This window comes from Mercenaria mercenaria, chromosome 11 (assembly GCF_021730395.1).
Source record: "Mercenaria mercenaria strain notata chromosome 11, MADL_Memer_1, whole genome shotgun sequence".
NCBI classification, from domain to species: domain Eukaryota; kingdom Metazoa; phylum Mollusca; class Bivalvia; order Venerida; family Veneridae; genus Mercenaria; species Mercenaria mercenaria.
In genome coordinates, this window is record NC_069371.1 from 9,711,276 (window position 1) to 9,730,858 (window position 19,583).

At 34.0% G+C, this 19,583-nt stretch overlaps 1 protein-coding gene across 2 annotated transcripts; it reads right to left on the minus strand.

Moving 5' to 3' along the window:
* Positions 1-3,493: 3,493 nt before the first annotated feature.
* LOC123532689 (solute carrier family 49 member 4-like) lies at positions 3,494-18,864 on the minus strand. Of its 2 annotated transcripts, none has more exons than XM_045314225.2 (12): positions 17,790-18,864; positions 15,667-15,757; positions 14,830-14,993; positions 14,559-14,586; positions 14,094-14,125; positions 13,628-13,672; positions 12,759-12,888; positions 11,205-11,313; positions 10,493-10,560; positions 10,056-10,174; positions 6,306-6,488; positions 3,494-5,219 (listed from the first exon to the last, which is right to left on the minus strand). In XM_045314225.2, exons 1-12 carry the CDS (start codon positions 18,076-18,078, stop codon positions 5,095-5,097), a joined length of 1,383 nt encoding a protein of 460 aa, XP_045170160.2. In that variant the 5' UTR covers positions 18,079-18,864; the 3' UTR covers positions 3,494-5,094. The 2 variants fall into 2 exon arrangements, with proteins under 2 accessions (XP_045170160.2, XP_053374493.1); XM_053518518.1 differs by having other exon boundaries at positions 16,665-17,923.
* Between the last annotated feature and the right edge of the window lie 719 nt (positions 18,865-19,583).

Consider the following 19,583-nt stretch of genomic DNA (forward strand, 5'->3'; position numbering starts at 1 on the left):
TTTAGGCGTGGTCTAATAGGATATTTACCGACATTTAATAGAACTGTATATGACTCTGTTGTACATAACACTGTAGATGTAGACAATTTGATTTTGAATTTTTCTAAAGTTATTTCTGAAGTAGCAGATCCACTTTTAAACGTTGTAATAATTTTAAACGAAGACAATTTTTCAATAACTCTTGGTTTGATGCCGACTGTATCACGGCTAAACGTAAATACAAACAGGCTCTGTATGCTTTTAATCAAAATAAATCACAGGAAGATAGAAATAGTTTATGTAATGTTAAAAAGGAATACAAATGTATTAATAAATTAAAGAAACGGGCCCATAAAATGCAGACATCTAAGGAGTTGGCTGAACTAAAGAAAAGTAAGCCTAAGGACTTTTGGGAACACTTCAAAAAGAAAACTGCAGTGTCGGGTGCTGATATAAATGTAAATGAATTTCATGAGTACTTTTCTAAAATGTTCGATGATATAAGGACAACAGTAGTCAATGAAGCAGAATATTTTAATTCTAAAGATGATTGTAATGTAAATGACCCTATTTTTGATGAGTTAAACATTCCTATTACCTCTGTTGAAGTCAGAGATGATGTTAAATGCCTAAACAGAAATAAGGCATCATGTCCTAGTGATAATTTACTGAACGAATATTTTATTGTTTCTATTGACATATTAGTTGGCCATTTAACAGATATGTTTAATATAGTTTTCGATTTGGGACTTTTTCCCGAATCATGGTCATATGGTTATATTGTACCGATATACAAAAAAGGAAATGTCAGAGCTCCAGACAATTACCGGGGCATAACCCTACTAAGTAATTTTGGTAAATTATTTACTAGTATATTGACGCATAGAGTGGAGAGATGGTTTGATAAGTACAATATTTTGTCAGATGCCCAGTTTGGTTTCCGCAAAGGCTGTAGTACAGTAGACGCGACATTTGTTTTACATAGTATAGTTGAACATGTTTTGTCACAAAAATTTAGATTACCTTGTGCATTTATTGACCTGAAAAAGGCATTTGTTTCAGCTTACCGTAATGGTCTGTGGTATAAACTTTGCAAATTAGGCATAGATGGCAAACTGCTGAGGATTTTTAAAGCCATGTACCATGTTGTCAAATCTTGTGTAAGACACTGTAATAGTTTATCTGATTTTTTCAACATATCAGTGGGCTTACGTCAAGGTCAAAATAATTCTCCAGCTCTGTTTGCTTTATTCTTAGAAGATCTGGAACTGTATTTACAGAACGATACAAATTCTGGATTATCTTTATATAAAATTTGTGTCATATAACTATTATTTGCGGATGATATGGTTATATTGGGCCAGTCCCAAGAAGATTTACAAATTAGTCTTAATAGTTTATATGAATATTGTCAATTATGGGGACTTGAAGTCAGTACTACAAAGACAAAAATAGTTGTTTTTCGCAAAAGGGGTAATATTTATCCCCATGAAACTTGGTTTTATAATAATGAACAAATTGAAGTTGTTGGTGACCTCAACTATTTAGGTGTTGTTTTTAACTATACGGGTTCTTTTGTACTTAATGACCAGAACGTCTGTGGGAAAGCTTTAAAGGCTACGAATGTTTTGTTATATAATGTGCATAAGTACGAATTACCACTACATATTGTACTGCAATTGTTTTACTCATTTGCTGGGTCTATTTTAAATTACGCTTGTCCAGTTTGGGGATTTACAAAAAGTAAGGATCCACTTCAAATTTTGTAAATCTATTTGGTTGTTAAAGGTCCATTACTAAAACCCGAACGAGTATTATATGAAAACCAGAGTTTGTAGCTGAGACTTCCTATTTACTGAAAATATGGTCCACTGCATCGGTTCTGACCAAATAGTCATGAATATGTTCAAGAATAACTAACAAATAAACAAAAAATGTTGCCTATGTCAAACCGAAGGTATGCTTTCCGACTGCTTACGGACCCGTCGAGCATCTTCGGACTTTTTCGGAAGAATCCTCCGAAACGAGGCTATAATTTGTAAATAGATGCAAAATATATCATATGCCCAAACGATAACGTGATTTTTACAAACTTAGCACATGGAATTCAACAATTTTGTAACTCACAAAAACTTCATGAAAATCATTCTTATTTTACAGGTAATATACAGCTATACTACAAGTTTTCATAAGGACAATTCAGGCCCTTCTCGAATAAAAGTGTTTTTACAACTTCGTCTGTAAACTTTTTCAGTTAACCTCTTTTCAGTATAATTTTAAGAATATAAATGAGCAACTGTCTTACACTGCAGAAATAAAGTATGATTGAAATTTACCTAAATACACTTATTTATGTACACATGGCTACATTAATTTAATAAGATTTTAGACATTAAACACATTGTCTTTTTGTTTTTTGTTTGTTTTGGGTTTAACGCCATTTTTCAACAGTATTTGGCATAATATATGTTACTGTCAATTTTAAATTTAAATTTTGTACATCTCATATTTTTCGTGCAAGTCTTGCATAATTACCATCATGGAAATACAGTTATTTTGTTGCGCGTCTTAAATTGATATTCGTTTGAAACAATTTTAAAATCACGTGATCCCGAAGAATTTCCGACCGATTACGGAAAAGCGATAAACACGAAAGTAGGACAAAATGACCCCCCATGTCAGTCTAAGAAAATACAGAAACAATCATTTGTTTCTCTGTACATGTGTTGATTTCAAGGGAATATTGCACGGCTATCGTAATAATTAGTACTATATTTCAAAATGTGTAGTCTTTTTTTTTTAAGATTTATGTCTATTCATTTGTTTTTATTTTGCACCTTTAAACTTAGTACCAGTAATGCGGCAGTTTATGACGAATTAGGAAGATACCCTTTGTACATAAATAGATATGTTCAAATAATCAAGTACTGGTTTAAATTGTTGCATACAAACAATATTTTACTAAAAGTAGTGCATGATAACGCTTTAAATGAATGTAAAAAAGGTGTTAAAATTGGGTTTCCAAAATAAAATGTTTGCTTGAAGAATATGGTTTTTCAGATGTATGGAATAACCCACTTACTTATCAGTCAAATGTGTTTTTACTAATATTTAAAGAAAGGGCTATAGATTGTTTTAAGCAAAAGTGGTTTTCTGATATAATTGTAAACAACAATGTGTTAAATACTTTGTATATGTATATTAAAACTGTATTTGGTTAGAAAAAAATGTTTGTAAAAAATCTAGACAATATTTAACCCGTATTAGGGTATCTGCACATAGTTTGCGCATAGAAACTGGAAGATATGGTAGAGATAGATTGGAGAGAAACCAAAGAATTTGTCAACTCTGTAATGTCCACGATATTGAGGACGAGTTTCATTTTATTTTGAAATGTAAATTTCGTAACGAATATCGTAGCAAATGTATACAAAAGTACTATTATGAAGGACCAAATATGCATAAATTTGTCGAACTATTGCAAAGTACTAAAAAATCTGTTCAATTAGGTTTATGTAGATATATTAGACTAGCAAGCGATAAAAGGAATAATATGTTACTTAGATAATAAGGGGCAACATGTTCATTGTAGTGTTGATATGATTGTTTCCAGTATTTACGGGGAATTGAAATTATTAATTGTGCTCATCCCACATCTACATTGTATAAAAGCAGTGACAATTATACCTACATGGAAACATTAATATCAGCAGTACTAACAACTCGTTATTTTTTGTCATAGTGAAAATTATACATAGATCGTTGTCCAGACAGTTTAGGTTACCATATTAATATTGAATAGCAATCACTGATGTCTTCATTGTAACGCTTTTTGTGTTTCTTAATAACATCATCATCTTTATTCTTAAGACCGTTACGATCCGGTGGGTTTTTTTACCCCGGGACCTCCCAGTGTACATTTTTAGGTTTGTATGTCTGTTAAATAACAACTACTTTAATCGCACCAATTGACAGGGAAATAACTGCAACACCTTTATTTACAGTTAAGCGGTTTTGGGTTGTTCCCCTTGAGTTATCATGTTATATAGTTACCCACTCATAATATCAAATTAAGTGATTATTTTGATGCTGGGTGATACGGTGATTGTTGTTTTTTGGTAGCGTTGGGATGTGTTTGGGTGTTCTGTGGTGTCTTGGGGTAAAAAGACCCACCCGTTACGATCCGTTCTCCATTTATAAATTTATAAATTTTCAACAACTTTGTCACATGATCATATCTTATATGTCAATGTATATTATGTAATGAGGTACTTTATGTACAAATTACTGAATAAACTTTTGTTCTGGTCTGTTCTGATTAAGAACAATCATATTGTACTGGACCATCAGTATACTAATACATGTAATAGGTCTAGTTATGTAATACGCATTTCACAAACCCATTGAATGGCCAGAAAAGGTTTTTGCTAAAACATGACTGATTTAAATTGATCAGGGAGGAATTAAGATCATGATAAATTTCTTTTTTTTTGTGCACATACGTGGATAGATTTTGTATTAAAATCATAAAAGTAAGAAATTTCTATTTGAAAAATGACTCTTTTTCCCTTCTGTTTTCTATTGTGGGAATAGGGAGTGATAGTATCAATTATATAACGAGTAGGGAAGCATTAAGATGCTATTAAATCACAAAACTTTTTACATCATCATAATAATGAAAGAATAACGTTTGTGCTCATACCTGGATAAATTATGTGGCATAAAAAATAAAAAAAAGTTATTACAATTTAAAAATCATTTCCTATATATCTCTATAGTAGCAAAATCTACCGGATCGAGAAATCGATAACGCCGATAGCGTATTTTCAAGGGAGACAATTTCATCGATAAGCCAGCGATTTGGCTATGAAAGCTGGCACTGTGTATGGTATTTTCTCTGTGATAAATGTTCAGCCTTAACACTGAAACAAAATTTAACTTAAACAGTTGAAAAATTGTGAAAATATTGCGGCTGGTGTTTACATGTTGACTGATACTTGAACTGAAACAAACAAATATCCTTTATATAAATATAGAGGCTTCAGGCTTCAGAATTATCAATTTTTAAACAGTTTTATTCATTTCAAATAAGCAGTTACATCTGAAATGAATCTGTCACGATATGGATTTATCTGTTACAATGTCTATATCCACCCTCTTATATTCAGCTTTATAGAATGTCATAAGGGGTACAGCAACGATATAAACACCAACAAGAGCCCAGTTTGCCCAGCCTGTGTCTGAAAAAAGTAAGTACCTGATTATTAATAGAATATTAAATAACATTACAGCTCTAAATAAAGACACGTAAATAGATAAGTACTTGATTATTAATAGAATTAAATTACGTCACAACTATAAGTAAATTAAGGTACGTAAAGAGGTAAGTAGACCTTTCTAACGTAAACGTAATTACGAAACGGAATACTGAATCCGTAAAATTTTAGGCTAGTTTGTGGTCTATGGGAGACAATTTCATCCAATAGTAATACAATAGTATCTCCCTTAGACCATTATTTGCAAATAACATTTACGGATTCAGTAATCCGTTTCCGATTTACGTTTACGTTAGAAATGTCTAATACCTGATTATAAACAGAACAGTTAATAACCATACAACTGTAAGTAAAGGCAAGTAAAGAGGATTCACAAAACTGCAACAATATGTTAATATTGAAAACATTGATTGATCATTTATTTTGAAATTTTAGAAACAAGTTTTAATCAAATATTTGTTTATGGTTTTGCGGCTATAAAAGATTAAGTATATGTATAAATCCTTCATAAATCCAATTTTTTTAAAAATCAAAATTCAATGTGCACTTTCGTCTGTCTTTAGTTTTAACATATTGCGATGATCACAATTTACTGTAGGGTTTATCGCACTAAATGATTTATTATCTGTATTCGTAATCAAATAATATCACTAAGGTAATTTAGATGTTGACGAAACATTAAAAATATAAAGATGACGTTTATTTTTCTGCCAAGAACTGTTCGTGGTATTTGCTGTTTTAGATGAACCAGTCAAAAGTTGTTTTGCTTTCAACCAATCAAATTTAAGGAATTCGACAGTTAGTGTAGTATTGCCACGGAATGTCATATACAAGTAGTTACTTAATAATTGTTTATAATCTGGATACTGTTTTGTCTATTTGCGATTTAATATGTAGCATTTTGTATTATGCGATTACGGATTTAATACGATGAAATATAAATATGACATTTTCTTGAAATTCTAATTCTCTGAGATGATCTCAGTTCTATCTAATCATTTGTTTACTTCATTCCTTTTCCTAAATTGCACGTGTTTTTCGGGTACTTACCAAGGTTAGGAATAAGTTCTATGCACATAAAGACTGCTGCTCCTAAATTCACAATCATTCCAAGGAATCCTGCAGTAACTCCCTCGGCCACAGGATATGACGTTTCACACGTCATCTCCAGGAAAAGTGGCATGCTACTGCTCACAATCATACTGCCTAATATAACAGTTGTATAAAATACACCTGAAAATAAAACACTTTCTTTAGGGTCACATCTGGCTAGATAATTTATACTGTTGTCATAGTCAATTTCTTTTGACTGTTTTATTCACATGGAAACAAAACTGGCATTTCTGAAACCGAAACAAACAAAAACAGCCCCGTCAGGCATTAAAACTAAGTTATTTTGATGGGTGATGTTTATGAAATATAAGCGTTTGAGTGTTCAATATAGAAAAAATGTATCAACAGAAAATAAAGTAGCATGTATAGGTCCCTGGGCTATAAAAAGTTGAAATTTATTACCCAGTAGGAAATAGAAAAACTGACGACTGTTTATATATATATTGAGAAACTACTGATTATTATACTTTATCGCATTGCGAAATTGTATTTTTCAAGATGTCGTTCAATATGGCTACAATCCATTTCTACGAAGGTTGATGTGTTTGCAGTAGGATTGCAGGTTTGAGAATGAATTCATTTTGTATACAAACGAATTGTCAGAAAAGGCTTGATTTTATTTTGATTTTATCTATTTTATTATCACAGCAGCGTTGTTTGTGCCGTGTGGCGGCCGTAAAAAGTCTCCCCGTACATTCAATCAGGGCTGTTATATTTCGATCTTCTTAGATCGTTCAGCACGACTTTTATGTCATGTTATTGGTACTGTTTAGTTTCTCAACATAACCATTTGGGCATGGGTGGTTCCAATACTCCCGCTTTCATAGCCTTGGGTATTGTATAATCACCCCTTGGATATGGTGCCTGCTTTTTAATTTTGTCTTTTGACAGTTCCTGTGATACGCAGGCTCCATAACCTCAGATCCCCTTTCTAAATTCCAGTTTGTTTTGTTCTGCCCATTGTTTTCTCGTTTGGGGTAAACCATTCACTTTATCTGGGGACCAAACGCCGCTCTTCATAGAATTACACGCCTCAACACGTGTATCATTGAAGGTTCCATGTTCACCGCCGTTTGAGTACATCTGCTAATGTCTCTAAATTGATTTTTGTACTTTAAGCATGTGTAAATGTTGAGTTCTGCTCAACCCGGGGCTAGAGGGCGCGAACGGTAGCATGCATTTCCACTACCGTCCATGAACAGGCTCAATCAAACCGAGCCTGAAACATTTTCGTTTTTGTCGTGTTGGGCGACCTGTGAAGCTTCCACTTTTCTCTATTTTGATAACATTCATAGAAAAAAATGTACATGAAGTATCGTATAGATTTTACATTAAACTGTTGAATAAAAAACATGCACTTCTTAAATAATGTTGGCATTATCATTTTCATTAATATAAGATTGATCTAAGCATAGATCAGATATATCATATACATGTTTGTGATTTGTAAAGTTACAACAGGAATTCGAAAAGAATTATAGTTTCCTAAACGCTAAATCTTTCCCTTTTAAAGGACCTAATTGATTCGCGGAAATAATTTCAGTGCTTATGGTCGTGCGGAATAGGTATACGTATAGATAAAACATTCTTTTCCAGAAATATTTGCTGACTTTTGTCATTTTCACTGCAAATTCAATAAGATGGTAATAATTTTGACCGATTTACAGATATTTCTATCCGATATGCTTATGCAAGCGTTATCGCATGAGAAATATGTGTAAATAGAAGTTGTACGTTATTTCTGTGTGTCGTCTACAAGTATATTTGAATCAACAAGATAGACCGAATTCGTCATTCAAGAACAAAATTTCACCAAAGACGACCTATCAAAATTTACTCTTTGAGGTTCAACCTCAAACTATTTTCTTGTGTTTGCATGATGTGTCTACGTTCTTCACATATATTTTCATATATTTTCCACAACAAAGCAAACATCAAGACAAAATAACGCATCTAATTGAAATAAAAGATATATCATTGCTGAAAATAGCACGTGCCTCTTAAATGGATCTTATCATATATTAAACCAGCCAGCGAAAAAAAAAAGCAAGACCATGTTTTAACAAAACAGTCGTTGCAGTGCATGTATGTACATTTATATGTGTAAACGATAGACAAATATACACATCAACATAAGTCACGTAATACAAAAAGACGATAAGAGCATTACAAACAAATAAAGGAACACAGTGGGTATCGCCTTGATATTGTCAGTGACAAACACACCAGCTTTAACCGCTAATTGCCCACGAAACCTCACTTTCTTTTTGTCCCCACCATGCGTAATAATAAACTAAATTAACCGCCTCGATAGCCTAGTGGTAGAGCGTCCGCTTCCACTGCGGTAGGTCGTGGGTTCGATCCCCGGCCGCGTCATACCAAAGGCGTGAAAAATGGTACCAGTAGTTCCCTTTCTTGGCACTTAGCATTAAAAGGGAAACTGGCTTCTCTTCTCCCATATCCTCGTGGCGATGGATTCCATCAGGAATGAGGTGTAGAGAGTGATTAATATAAGTTGTAGAACTTGCTTCACAGTAGACCTAAAACATTAGTATAAAATGTTAATAATAAGCTATAGGTCTGTTACACCTTCAAAACCTCAAATAAACAAACTCAGATAGGGTCTGCTATTATATGGTGGCATAGAAACCTTCTGAACGATGCTGAACACTTATGCATGATGAAAACAGTCCTATTCTTACGCGTACAGGTATACTACGATGCCGATAAAATCGGGGATAGGCGGTCTCTTGCCTAAAACACTTAAAACAGCATTTCCTTTGGTTGTTTCTTTTGTTCTTTGCTTATGCAATTATAGATCTTGAGATCAAAGCAAAAAACCCAATGTGAAAAATTAACATATATACGAACAAATAATCAGCGAACCGCTATTGCAGATCACACTTTATAGAAGTTCTAACTAAAAAACGAGAAGCTGAAAATATGACACATGTTTCTGTGTACTTATCTTACTTGCATAAATTATATAAATGCATACTTCAAATCTAATTAACATGATAAATTCGGTTTAAAGTGATTATTGCATGGCGAGGGCATCTTTAAATTAAGATAGCCATATACAAGCAGAATAAATATTAAAACAAGGACAACAAGAGCTCCACAAAGTGAGGCAATATACGCCCGAAGTTCTAGATCAGAAATTTAAACAATGTTTTGAGTAGTAGTCGGAGTATTTTTATGCGACTGTGGTGATGGAATACTCAGACATAAGAAACTAAAATTCAGTTCCTTTTTTTTTGGAAGGTGGGGCAAGGAAGGGTTTAATGTGTGTGTGTGTGTGTGTGTGTGCGTGTGCGTGGGTTGGGGAGTTGTATGGATTTTGCACTCCTCGAATCACCTCATCACTATCCAACTAAATGTTAAATTTTAAGAATCTACCTTGAATTGTTTTGAAGTTATGCTCGGGACAAAAAACACGAACACATTTGAACTCGATTTGAGACATTGACATTTGAAGTTCATGTGCTCCGCACATCGTCTCACCAGAACCTACTTATGTGCCAGTGCAAAGACATAAACCACCGAACAAATGGATCGCCGCCGTATTGAACGCCATCTTGAAAAGTATAATAATAGCTTCACAAAATAGGATCTTAGCGATATAGCAAAGTTGTTGTCTATTCTGGACTGTGACTGTCACCTAGTCCGGAATTATCATGATTTTACCTTTAGACTTTGGACGAATGTCCACACACGTGCATGTAAACAATGCGAAATCCACCGCGGCACATATATACAACATGACAATGATTATTTTCGTTTTCTTCTGAAAATGATCAACACACCTGTTGAAAGAAGAAATGCGGCTGTGATGAAAGCAAAATAAGCGGATTATTTGATACTGGGGGTTTACCATTGTACAGAATTGTTGATTAAGTCAGTTAAAACAGTAATTATTCGGCATAATGGTACATGGTTAACAAACAAAATGCTACAGCATAACATTGAAATTAATATGTTTTACAAAAAGGTAAAACTGTTGTAAAATTGTTGAATTAGAAACACTCTTATGCATAAATGATATTTAAAACTTGTATTACCATGATACTGATCAAATGTCTTGTTTATGTGTGCACTAATTTCGATGTAAGAAAAAACAAAACCTGCCAAGAAGAACTCCACAAATAACCCCACCTATAGAGCCATAGAAATTCATCCAGCCTGCATCTGCCTATGTATCAAGAATACAAAATCTCAAACAATATAATACAAACAAAATGGCAATGAAAATTTCAAATTTATATATATACAGTTAGAAACCTCAGATGGAACATTTTGTGTCTGGCTTTATTTTGTGAATAGTGTATTCTGTGTCAGCTGTTAGAGCAGTCCTACCGCTACCTTTTACTTGAAACAGTACAATGCATTTAAAAGAATATTTCTAATGCACATTTGTTATAACAAGTAGTGACCGAGTATTGTAGTGGCAATACAGAAGTCCCCTACCGGTGGAAAACTGTGTTAGTGTTCTTTATCGGCAACAGTGATAGGACTAAAGATGCTTCAAGGCATTTGGGAGTTAAGAAACAACAATTACTTTTACCTAAATTTCAATAGTGACCTTGACCTACAAGCATAGATCATGTACGCGACATATTGTCTCATCATGGGGAATATTTGTGTGCAGTACTAAGATAATCCATCCATGCACATAACAGTTATGGAGCGGAAACAATTTTACTTGACCTTCAATAGTGCCTTGACCGTCAACCATGGGTATCAATTCATAGTCATATCTTGTGGTTACCTCTTGGGTATATAAAACCCAGGTTTTTTAATCTGCTGACGGGTATACTGATGAAAAGATTAACTTACTTGCGAAATTCCATACGGACTAAGTATAACATCTAAGATTGAGGACCAGTTTCCATAGAATCCAACGGGAATTGAGTAAACGGCAGCTATGCACCAAACAGAAGGATTCCTTAAAAAAGTAAACTTCTTTTCTTGTGACAAAGATTATAACATATATATATATATATATATATATATATAAGATTTTCTGTAATAAAAATGAAGATTTTCGTCTAAGGACCATATCAGATAATTACGGTACATTAAAGGTCACGCTTACGGTCCTCTGCTTTTCGACATTAGTACAATCTGTTTTGTTTTGACCTTTCTAGTGCAAACGCCAATTCAAATGCAACTATATTCATCTGACTTCAATGCTTTTGCATAAAACGATGAACGTGTTTCTGCAAAATATAAATTATCAAAACAATTTTAAATTCGTTACTGATACGTATACTTCTGGCGTTTTTAAAACCTTTATTCGAAAAGGGCAACTTTTATAATATCTGACTGCATTTGAAGCTGCACCAAAGGTACTATCAATTTTCGCTTACTTAGATAATTGTTTCTAAATTTTGTAGCATTTCCCAGAATACATCGGAAGCACCACAACAAAACAAGTTTATATTAATCGCACGAATGCTGGCTTCAGATGCAGTTTTCCGAGAGGATATTGGCATTCTTACGTGGGAAACAATTGTGCGACACTGGTCGCAGAACTACGACAGAGACGTTATGCTGAGCCTTTCTTCAGATACGTAGACAGTTTCTTTTTTTCGGGGGGGGGGGGGGGGGGGGGGGAGGGCGTTACCTCTCACTATATCTAATAATATTACACATGAATCATAAGCGAGATGATTATAATTTCAAGTAAACATCTTATCCATTAATCAGTTCTGGTAGAGCTTGACGTCATCAAGATAATTCTCAACGAACGTATTCGGTATATTACCAAACAAAAACTCTTTCAAGAGGGCTAACACCATCATAAACTGCGTAAATATTTTACTAAATACTATCGGAATTCAAATTTAGTTTAAAAATTTCACAGCAGTCTAAAGACACTTCTGTGACAAGGTTTATCAAAAACTGATTTTTCTGGGTATGTTATTGACATATTTCGTAAGATTCTGGGTCATGAAAACTTTGCATTATTGTTGATAGTTTTATTGAAAGAAACTATAACCAGACATACAGCATGTTTGTTGTTCAGCAATTTTATAGTTGGAAGATACACCTTCCGCTTTGGATAGGTGGAAGACTCCATTATACGCAGTCCTACAGCCATCAAACTCTATGCTTGGTGTGTATGTAAACCATTTATATCCAACAAATACATAGGATATAGAGAATATTACATGAATGTCTATTCATGTCATAAAATACTAAAATGCGAGGCTCCTCCGAGCATTGTATCAATCTTATTCAACGAGTTTAGTATGTTCAATGTGGAAAGACACAAATGTACATGTTAGCTTCTCCTGTTTAGTAGCATATAATCTCGAATATAAGAAATTAAAAGTTTTCCAAGATATTTTTTAATCAAGTGGTCCATATTTATCTCATGACACTTACTTTACCAGCTGGATTATTCCAACTTTCAAGCTGTACCTATCGATACTTGCAGTTTTGCTTGGTGCAGTCTTTGGTGCGGAGGGGAGGTATATGACGCAGCACAACATCAGCAGTATGGCAAACCCAAACGCTAAAAAAATACAATGAAATACCATACATATATATCATACTTTCGGAGATTTCGATAAATTTAACTATGTTTTAAAGCTTAAAAGGAACGTTGATGGTTAGATTTTACAAGAAACAACATATAAACACTAACAGAACTTAGTTTCCACAAGAAGGCGCCTGAAGGCAAATACATAATCCTTTAAGTTTATTTTTTGAAAAATCGTCTTTATAAATTACATGCACTGGAACGTTAAAAATGACTTAAAAAGAAAATATGGCCAGTACAAAAAAGTATGTCCATTCACAATACTAAGAAATCAATATGATAAAATTGTGAAATAATTACAAGTAGTTTACTCAAAGTTTAATTTACCATTTTACCATTATGGAGTATTCAATTTTTAATACCTTCCTAGTATAATTGTCATATCAACCGAGACGACTTAAAATATATATTTTAACCTATAGAGGGGCAAGTGGCCACATCAGTGAGGGGCAGGTGACCTTAACCGCTCGGCCCCCACTAAAATGTTTTACGATATGTCCTAGTACAATTGTTATCAAAAATTTCTATATCTTTCTTTTTTGGTGTTTTGCATGTACACTGATCACCATAGCCTTTCATGAGACATGATGAAAGTTCATCCACCCAACATTAAATCGATCAGGCTACGAGTATTCGGGTTCTTACATTTCGCGACTCTTTACAATTTAAATTCGAATTTTACGAAAACGGAATGTTCACTTACAATACTTACATATGTAATGTAGTTTCATCATCTGTGATTTTATCAGCGAAGTATCTGATAATAGACATACGAGAAATGTGTTATAATTTTATGATATATTTGTGAAGTATTGCTGTGAAAAAAAATCTGGTTCCCTTTAGTAATACTTCACCCAATGAAAATAAACTTTTGAACAACAGGTTAAAAAACACTTATGTAATGAAACCATCACCGATGTACCATTATATACAGATATAATCTAAGAGAAGAATAGGTTAGAAAGAGAAGTGCGTACATCACTTCCTTGTTACTTTGGGGTATGACACTTGTCATGTGTAGTGAAGTTGTAAGAACTCAAAATACTACTGATACTGATTTCTCACATGACACTAATGAATCTAGTAAAACAACACTGGCTTATACTGCTTAAAAGTTTGATAATGTTAGTAGGTCTACGTATAAGTGCAACTTTGTAGTATAGTCAGTTATGGCTTACCTGTTTCATTTAGAAGTACTTCTGTACCATTTCTGAAATTAAACACAACATAGAATTACAAACACGTCGGCAGAGAATAATCTGCACGTCCACAATAACACCATTAAAGCAGTCCTACTAGATTTTCTCATTAAATGCAAAACATTACGGAAATTGTTTTTTTTATAATTTTGTTAAAGTTCCATAAGAATATGTATCATGCGTTAAAAAGATATAGTTATTTTTCTAAAAATTATTATGATGTGCTAGCGAAATTTTCAGTATGCGTAGGAATATCGCAACAGGTGATATTATGAGTAATTATCAATGATGTGATTGTAAAGCGAACAGAAAATTAGCTTTTAATTACGTAGAAAATCGAAACAAGTACACTTGACGTGTGTGAATGGGAAGGGTGGGGGTAGGGGCATGTGTTCTCGCTGAATTCGCTAGTGCTAACGATTGAAAAGAAAAACTTCAACTTACAATTTAGGCATCGAAACTGTTAATGGACCTGTAAGTATGAAAAAAGACGCCTTATATATAAACAAAAATGAAATTAATAACCATCGGACTTTTGACCTTATCTACAAGAATATTGAATTCAATTTTGAAGCTTTTAAGTTCTTTCAAATTTTCACTTATTGTGTTTTCTTACTTCATTTTAATTATGACTTTTGGGATTTGATCAAAATGTTGCTATTTCCTTCACTAATATTATAGACTATAAGTATGTGATATATTAAAAACAGTATACCGAACAAGTAAGCTGCCGCTGCACCCAAGGCAGATGCGAGAGCAGAAACAGCCGTGGCCGTGGTCCTTTCTGTGACTTTGAACCAAGTCTTTGACACGACAGTTGGAATACACATTGTTACACTAGTAGCTATACCATTTAAACCTTGACCAATGGCAATTAGTCTGCAAGCATTTTAATATCATTTTAATGGTAAATTTACTAGATCTCGTACTAGATGTGACTAGATCTCGTACTAGATGTTGCTTAAGTGCATTTCTATTTTCAGTATACATGTTTTAAGTATGAAAATGCTGTTTGCCTTCAAACAAAATTATTCTATGATTTAGACCTACTAATATGGAGTCATCACAAAACTAAGAAAAGTAAGACCAAAGGAAAAATATACAGTGATGTTAAGATAGTTTTGTCCTTAGATTAATTTTAAAAAAGTCATGGTCGAAAAACAAAAGATCCCGGTCCAGGCACTGGACATTTCTGAGATGCTCTTGAGTGTCTCCCACCTAACTAAGAGAGGCGTGTATCGGTGCAATACACCGGACACGTTAAAGAACCAGACTGTCTGTACTTCAAAAGGATTTCTCTCTATCTGTTCTCGGGGCTTTATCTCACTCTGTCCCTCTATCTGTCACTCTGTCAGATCGCTTTGTGTCTGAACTAGTAGAGGATGGATTTCGCGCCCTGTGTGGCTGCGTTTGTGCTATGTAAAGCGCCATTTGAACGTGTTTATCATGAACAGGGCGCTATATAAATCTGGCATAATAATAATAATAAAATAATCATAATAAAAGATCTGATTGTCCGTCCATTGACGTGTTAGTAAATTATCAAACTTACATTGTGGCGATTTCAGACTTTAATGTTACAATTCTCATTGCTGTGACAACAGCCATTGTAGCAGCACACACAACCATTGACACACGGATTCCTTAAATATCACCAAACAGTAAAGTCACTGGGCACACACAAAAAAAAATGAATACCTATACCAATTCATAAAAAAAACATTACTTTCAAAGTTTTTATCAATAAATTTCTAGTTGACAAGGTAATTCACTCAATGTTCTATTCACAGAACTTAAAATATGATAAATATTATAAAATGGAACCGAAAATACATTCTTCAAACCTTCTCAGCTGGAAGTATACAACCTAATAGTAGGTCAAGATGTTAACCTCCAGGCATAAATCTTACCCAGAGATCAAACAATATTACAAATCTGATCCAACCTGTAGTTACCTCAGGACAAAATATCACATCAATTCTAAGCAGTTATATTTCTTGAAAATTATTATTTTATTTGCTAATTTTCTCATTTATCTTTTTTTTGTTGATTTTATTATTTCTCACTTACATTTTTATCAAGTATAGCTACATGGACATAACTTAAGAACTTTTAAAAAATAATGTATCTCTAGTGTGCTGACTAAGTAAGATTTATTATACTTTGATATTAAGATAGATTTTGTCACGTGATCATGGGGGACATGTTTTGAATTTTGCTGACAATTTGTAAACAAATAAATCGCTTTAAAGCTACAAGTGCTATATGGAAATCAAGTATAATGAACATTAGAACATTAGAAACAGAGGTATATGATTATAATGACAAGAAAGAAAAAAAAACAAAGGTAACATAGAGATAAAGACAAGTAAACAAACGGAAAGGAAGAACATTTACTATCTTGTTATCTTTTTCTTTCGCATTGTTTTCAAATGATCTAACAATGCATACTAAAGTTATAGTATCCGGAAACAAAAGTAGCTTGTTAGTGTTCGTAAGCATTGGCCTAGAACTCATGATAGAAATGAAAAACAAATCAATGCAAGATACATTTCTTAACTGACACCATGTCGTGTGAGCAGATAGCTGTGCCAACAAAACGTTCAGCTGTCAAACTAAGTGATGTGGGAGTCCCATGTCTGGCCATATCCTTTTTTTTATTACTTTACCTGTAAACATAACAGAATCGGTAACTGCCACACTAATCATGATTGTATGGTTGTTGTTTTTTTTTTTCAAAAGAAATACACTAGATTTCAACACCCGCTTTGCACATGTCACTATACCTTGGTAGAAAATGACAACTTAAAATTGTATAACATCTTAGATCTAAAGACAAATTACTTGTCACCAGCGTTTCCGAGAAATCCAAAACTGGACAAGCGTTCGTTCACTCAACGGACAATTCAATCAACAGTCAGTTGACAAAAAATAGAAATCATAAAATAAACACTAAAAAAGGTTTTTACAAAATAAAAGAAAAATACGTGTAAAAATGTTATAGAGAACAATTTAAGAATGAACGAAAAATCGATAAAATCACATTACATTGAAATAAAAATTAATCTCATTTATGACTGGAACCAACAGCAATGTGCTTAGAAGTCAAAGCGCTTACCATTAGGCCATCGTGTCATAGGTTATTCTAGTGAATAAAGAGAGACTTTCCGGATACAAAAAGAATACAAATGTATTGAAACACCCCAAAGTATTGGCGAGAGCGGTGGTCTAGTGGATAAGGTGTCGGTCGCTCAATCCAGGGGTCGTGATTTCTAGCCCCACTGGGGTCACGACCATGACTTCTCATATGACACCAGTACTGGTTTTTCCAGGAAGCAGACTCAAGAGTGGTTCCAATCAGCTTGGAGCTTTCATCACAGTCGAGCTTAAAACAAATTAGTAAAAACTAAAGTACTGGCAAAGATTGATGAGTGTCGAGTCAATACTTAAAATAGCAACCCAACTTAAGTCAAGATTCAAAAACAAGGAAAACAAAAAGAAAAAAAAAACATGTGCATGTATCTCACTTGTCGACGTGACTATGTTAAGCTCCAAGAAAATAGAGCGGATTTTCACCTTTGGGCACAGAATTTGAAAACAACTTTGGTAGGTAAATATTTGCGGCTCACCTGTACAATCGTCAAGATATTTTGACTGTAAATATATGCTGCTCACCTTTACAATCAACAAGATATACCCCAAATAAAACTGATAAAAATCCTGTTATATTTCCAACGTTGACGATCCAAAACAACTTTTCATCCGTCCATCCATAGACCAGGTATGCTGACTGCGAAATCGAACCCCAAGTAGCCCAAAGAAAATTATTCAAGATATTGGCAAGTGATACAACTGCAATCACATACCAGCGAATCGCGTACACGTCTTTTCCAACACCTGAGCTTCTGTCTCCCATACTCGAGTAAGGTACATTGACCGATTTATCATACAGCACACTTTCCATGTTTGCCCATTTCACTGAAAATATTAAATAGCAAAACAAATGCTGTCATGGAGGATGCTGTTTTATGCAAACCTCTTGTAAGACATGTTAATGTTTAACATGTACTAATTTAGAACCTTTTGACCAAATTCACAGGTATATTCCACAAATAGTCACTTCTCAGATTCTCTTAAAAACTAGCCTGGTGAGGAATTCTGAATGAAGAAGTTATCAATAATCCATGTATTAAAACTTAACTACAACTTATATATAATAACCGACTGTTATCAAATTCCTAATCTAGCGTATGATGTCAAAGTACATGTATATTGGATTGTACGAGTAAATATACAGTTGATAAATGCACTTTGTGCTGTTTTGCTTTATGATGGCGTTATCAGTCAAGAGTGAAAACATTTGATGTTCTGCTTAAAGCGAATATATGTTAAAACGGTGATACAGAGTAGACCTAAGAACTGGACATGTTTTACATGATGATACAGATTAGGAAATGGACAAGGAGTAGGAACCTGATGTTCACCTCCTGATACGGAGTAGGACTGGATGTTTACAATGCTTCACAGAATAGAAACTAGAGGTTTACTAGGCGGTACGGAGGAGGTCCTACTTAACGTCTAGTTATTACTTCGTATGGTCCTCTAATTTCTACTTAATATCGTAAACGTTGAGTCCTACTTAGTACTGCCATATAAACGTCTAGTTTCTACTCCGTATCACAATGTCAACGTCCAATTCCTTCTCTGTGCCTCCATGTAATCGTCCAGTTCCAATTCAGTATCGCCATGTTAATGTCAAGTTCCTACTCCGTATCGCAGTGTAATCGTCCAGTTCCAATTAAGTATCGCCATGTTAATGTCAAGTTCCTACTCCGTATCGCAGTGTAAACGTCTAATTCCTATTCAGTATCACTATGTAAACGTCCAGTCCCTTTCCATATCAGAAAGTAAACTAAACCATCTAGTTCCTACTCCGTATCGGCTGGTAAACGTTCGGTGTCTACTCAATATTGTCATGTTAACGTCCAGTTCCTACTCCGTATCTCCATGTAAATGTCATACTGTCAGAGAGACTAGGAAATAGTTCTGCTATACTTTTAGAGAAGCTATATAGGAAATAAATACCATACTGTCTAAGAGACTAGTAAATACTCCGTATCAGCAAGTAAACATCCAGTGCCTACTCCAGACTGCTATGTCAACGCCCAGTTTCTACTCTATATCGTCATGTTAACGTTTAGTTCCTATTCGGTATCAGCAAGTAAACGTCCAGTGCCTACTCAAGACTGCCATGTAAACACCCAGTTTCTACTCTATATCGCCATGTTAACGTTTAGTTCCTATTCGGTATCGGCATGTAAACGTCCAGTTCCTACTTGGTATCGCCTTGTTGACGTCCTGTTCCTACTTGACATCGCTGTGTTGACTACCAGTTCCTACTCGATATCGCCATGTAAACGTCCAGTTCTTACTCGGTATCATAATGTTGACGTCTAGTACCTAATCAGT

Excerpts from the sequence above, each read along its gene's own strand:
- LOC123532689 (XM_045314225.2), bottom strand. The coding sequence starts at position 18,078 with ATGGAAAGTGTGCTGTATGATAAATCGGTCAATGTACCTTACTCGAGT. Across the intron at positions 14,994-15,666 it reads AAGTCTGAAATCGCCACAAT|ACTAATTGCCATTGGTCAAG; the intron begins GTAAGTTTGATA and ends AAATGCTTGCAG. Across the intron at positions 14,587-14,829 it reads AGCGGCAGCTTACTTGTTCG|GTCCATTAACAGTTTCGATG; the intron begins GTATACTGTTTT and ends TCATACTTACAG.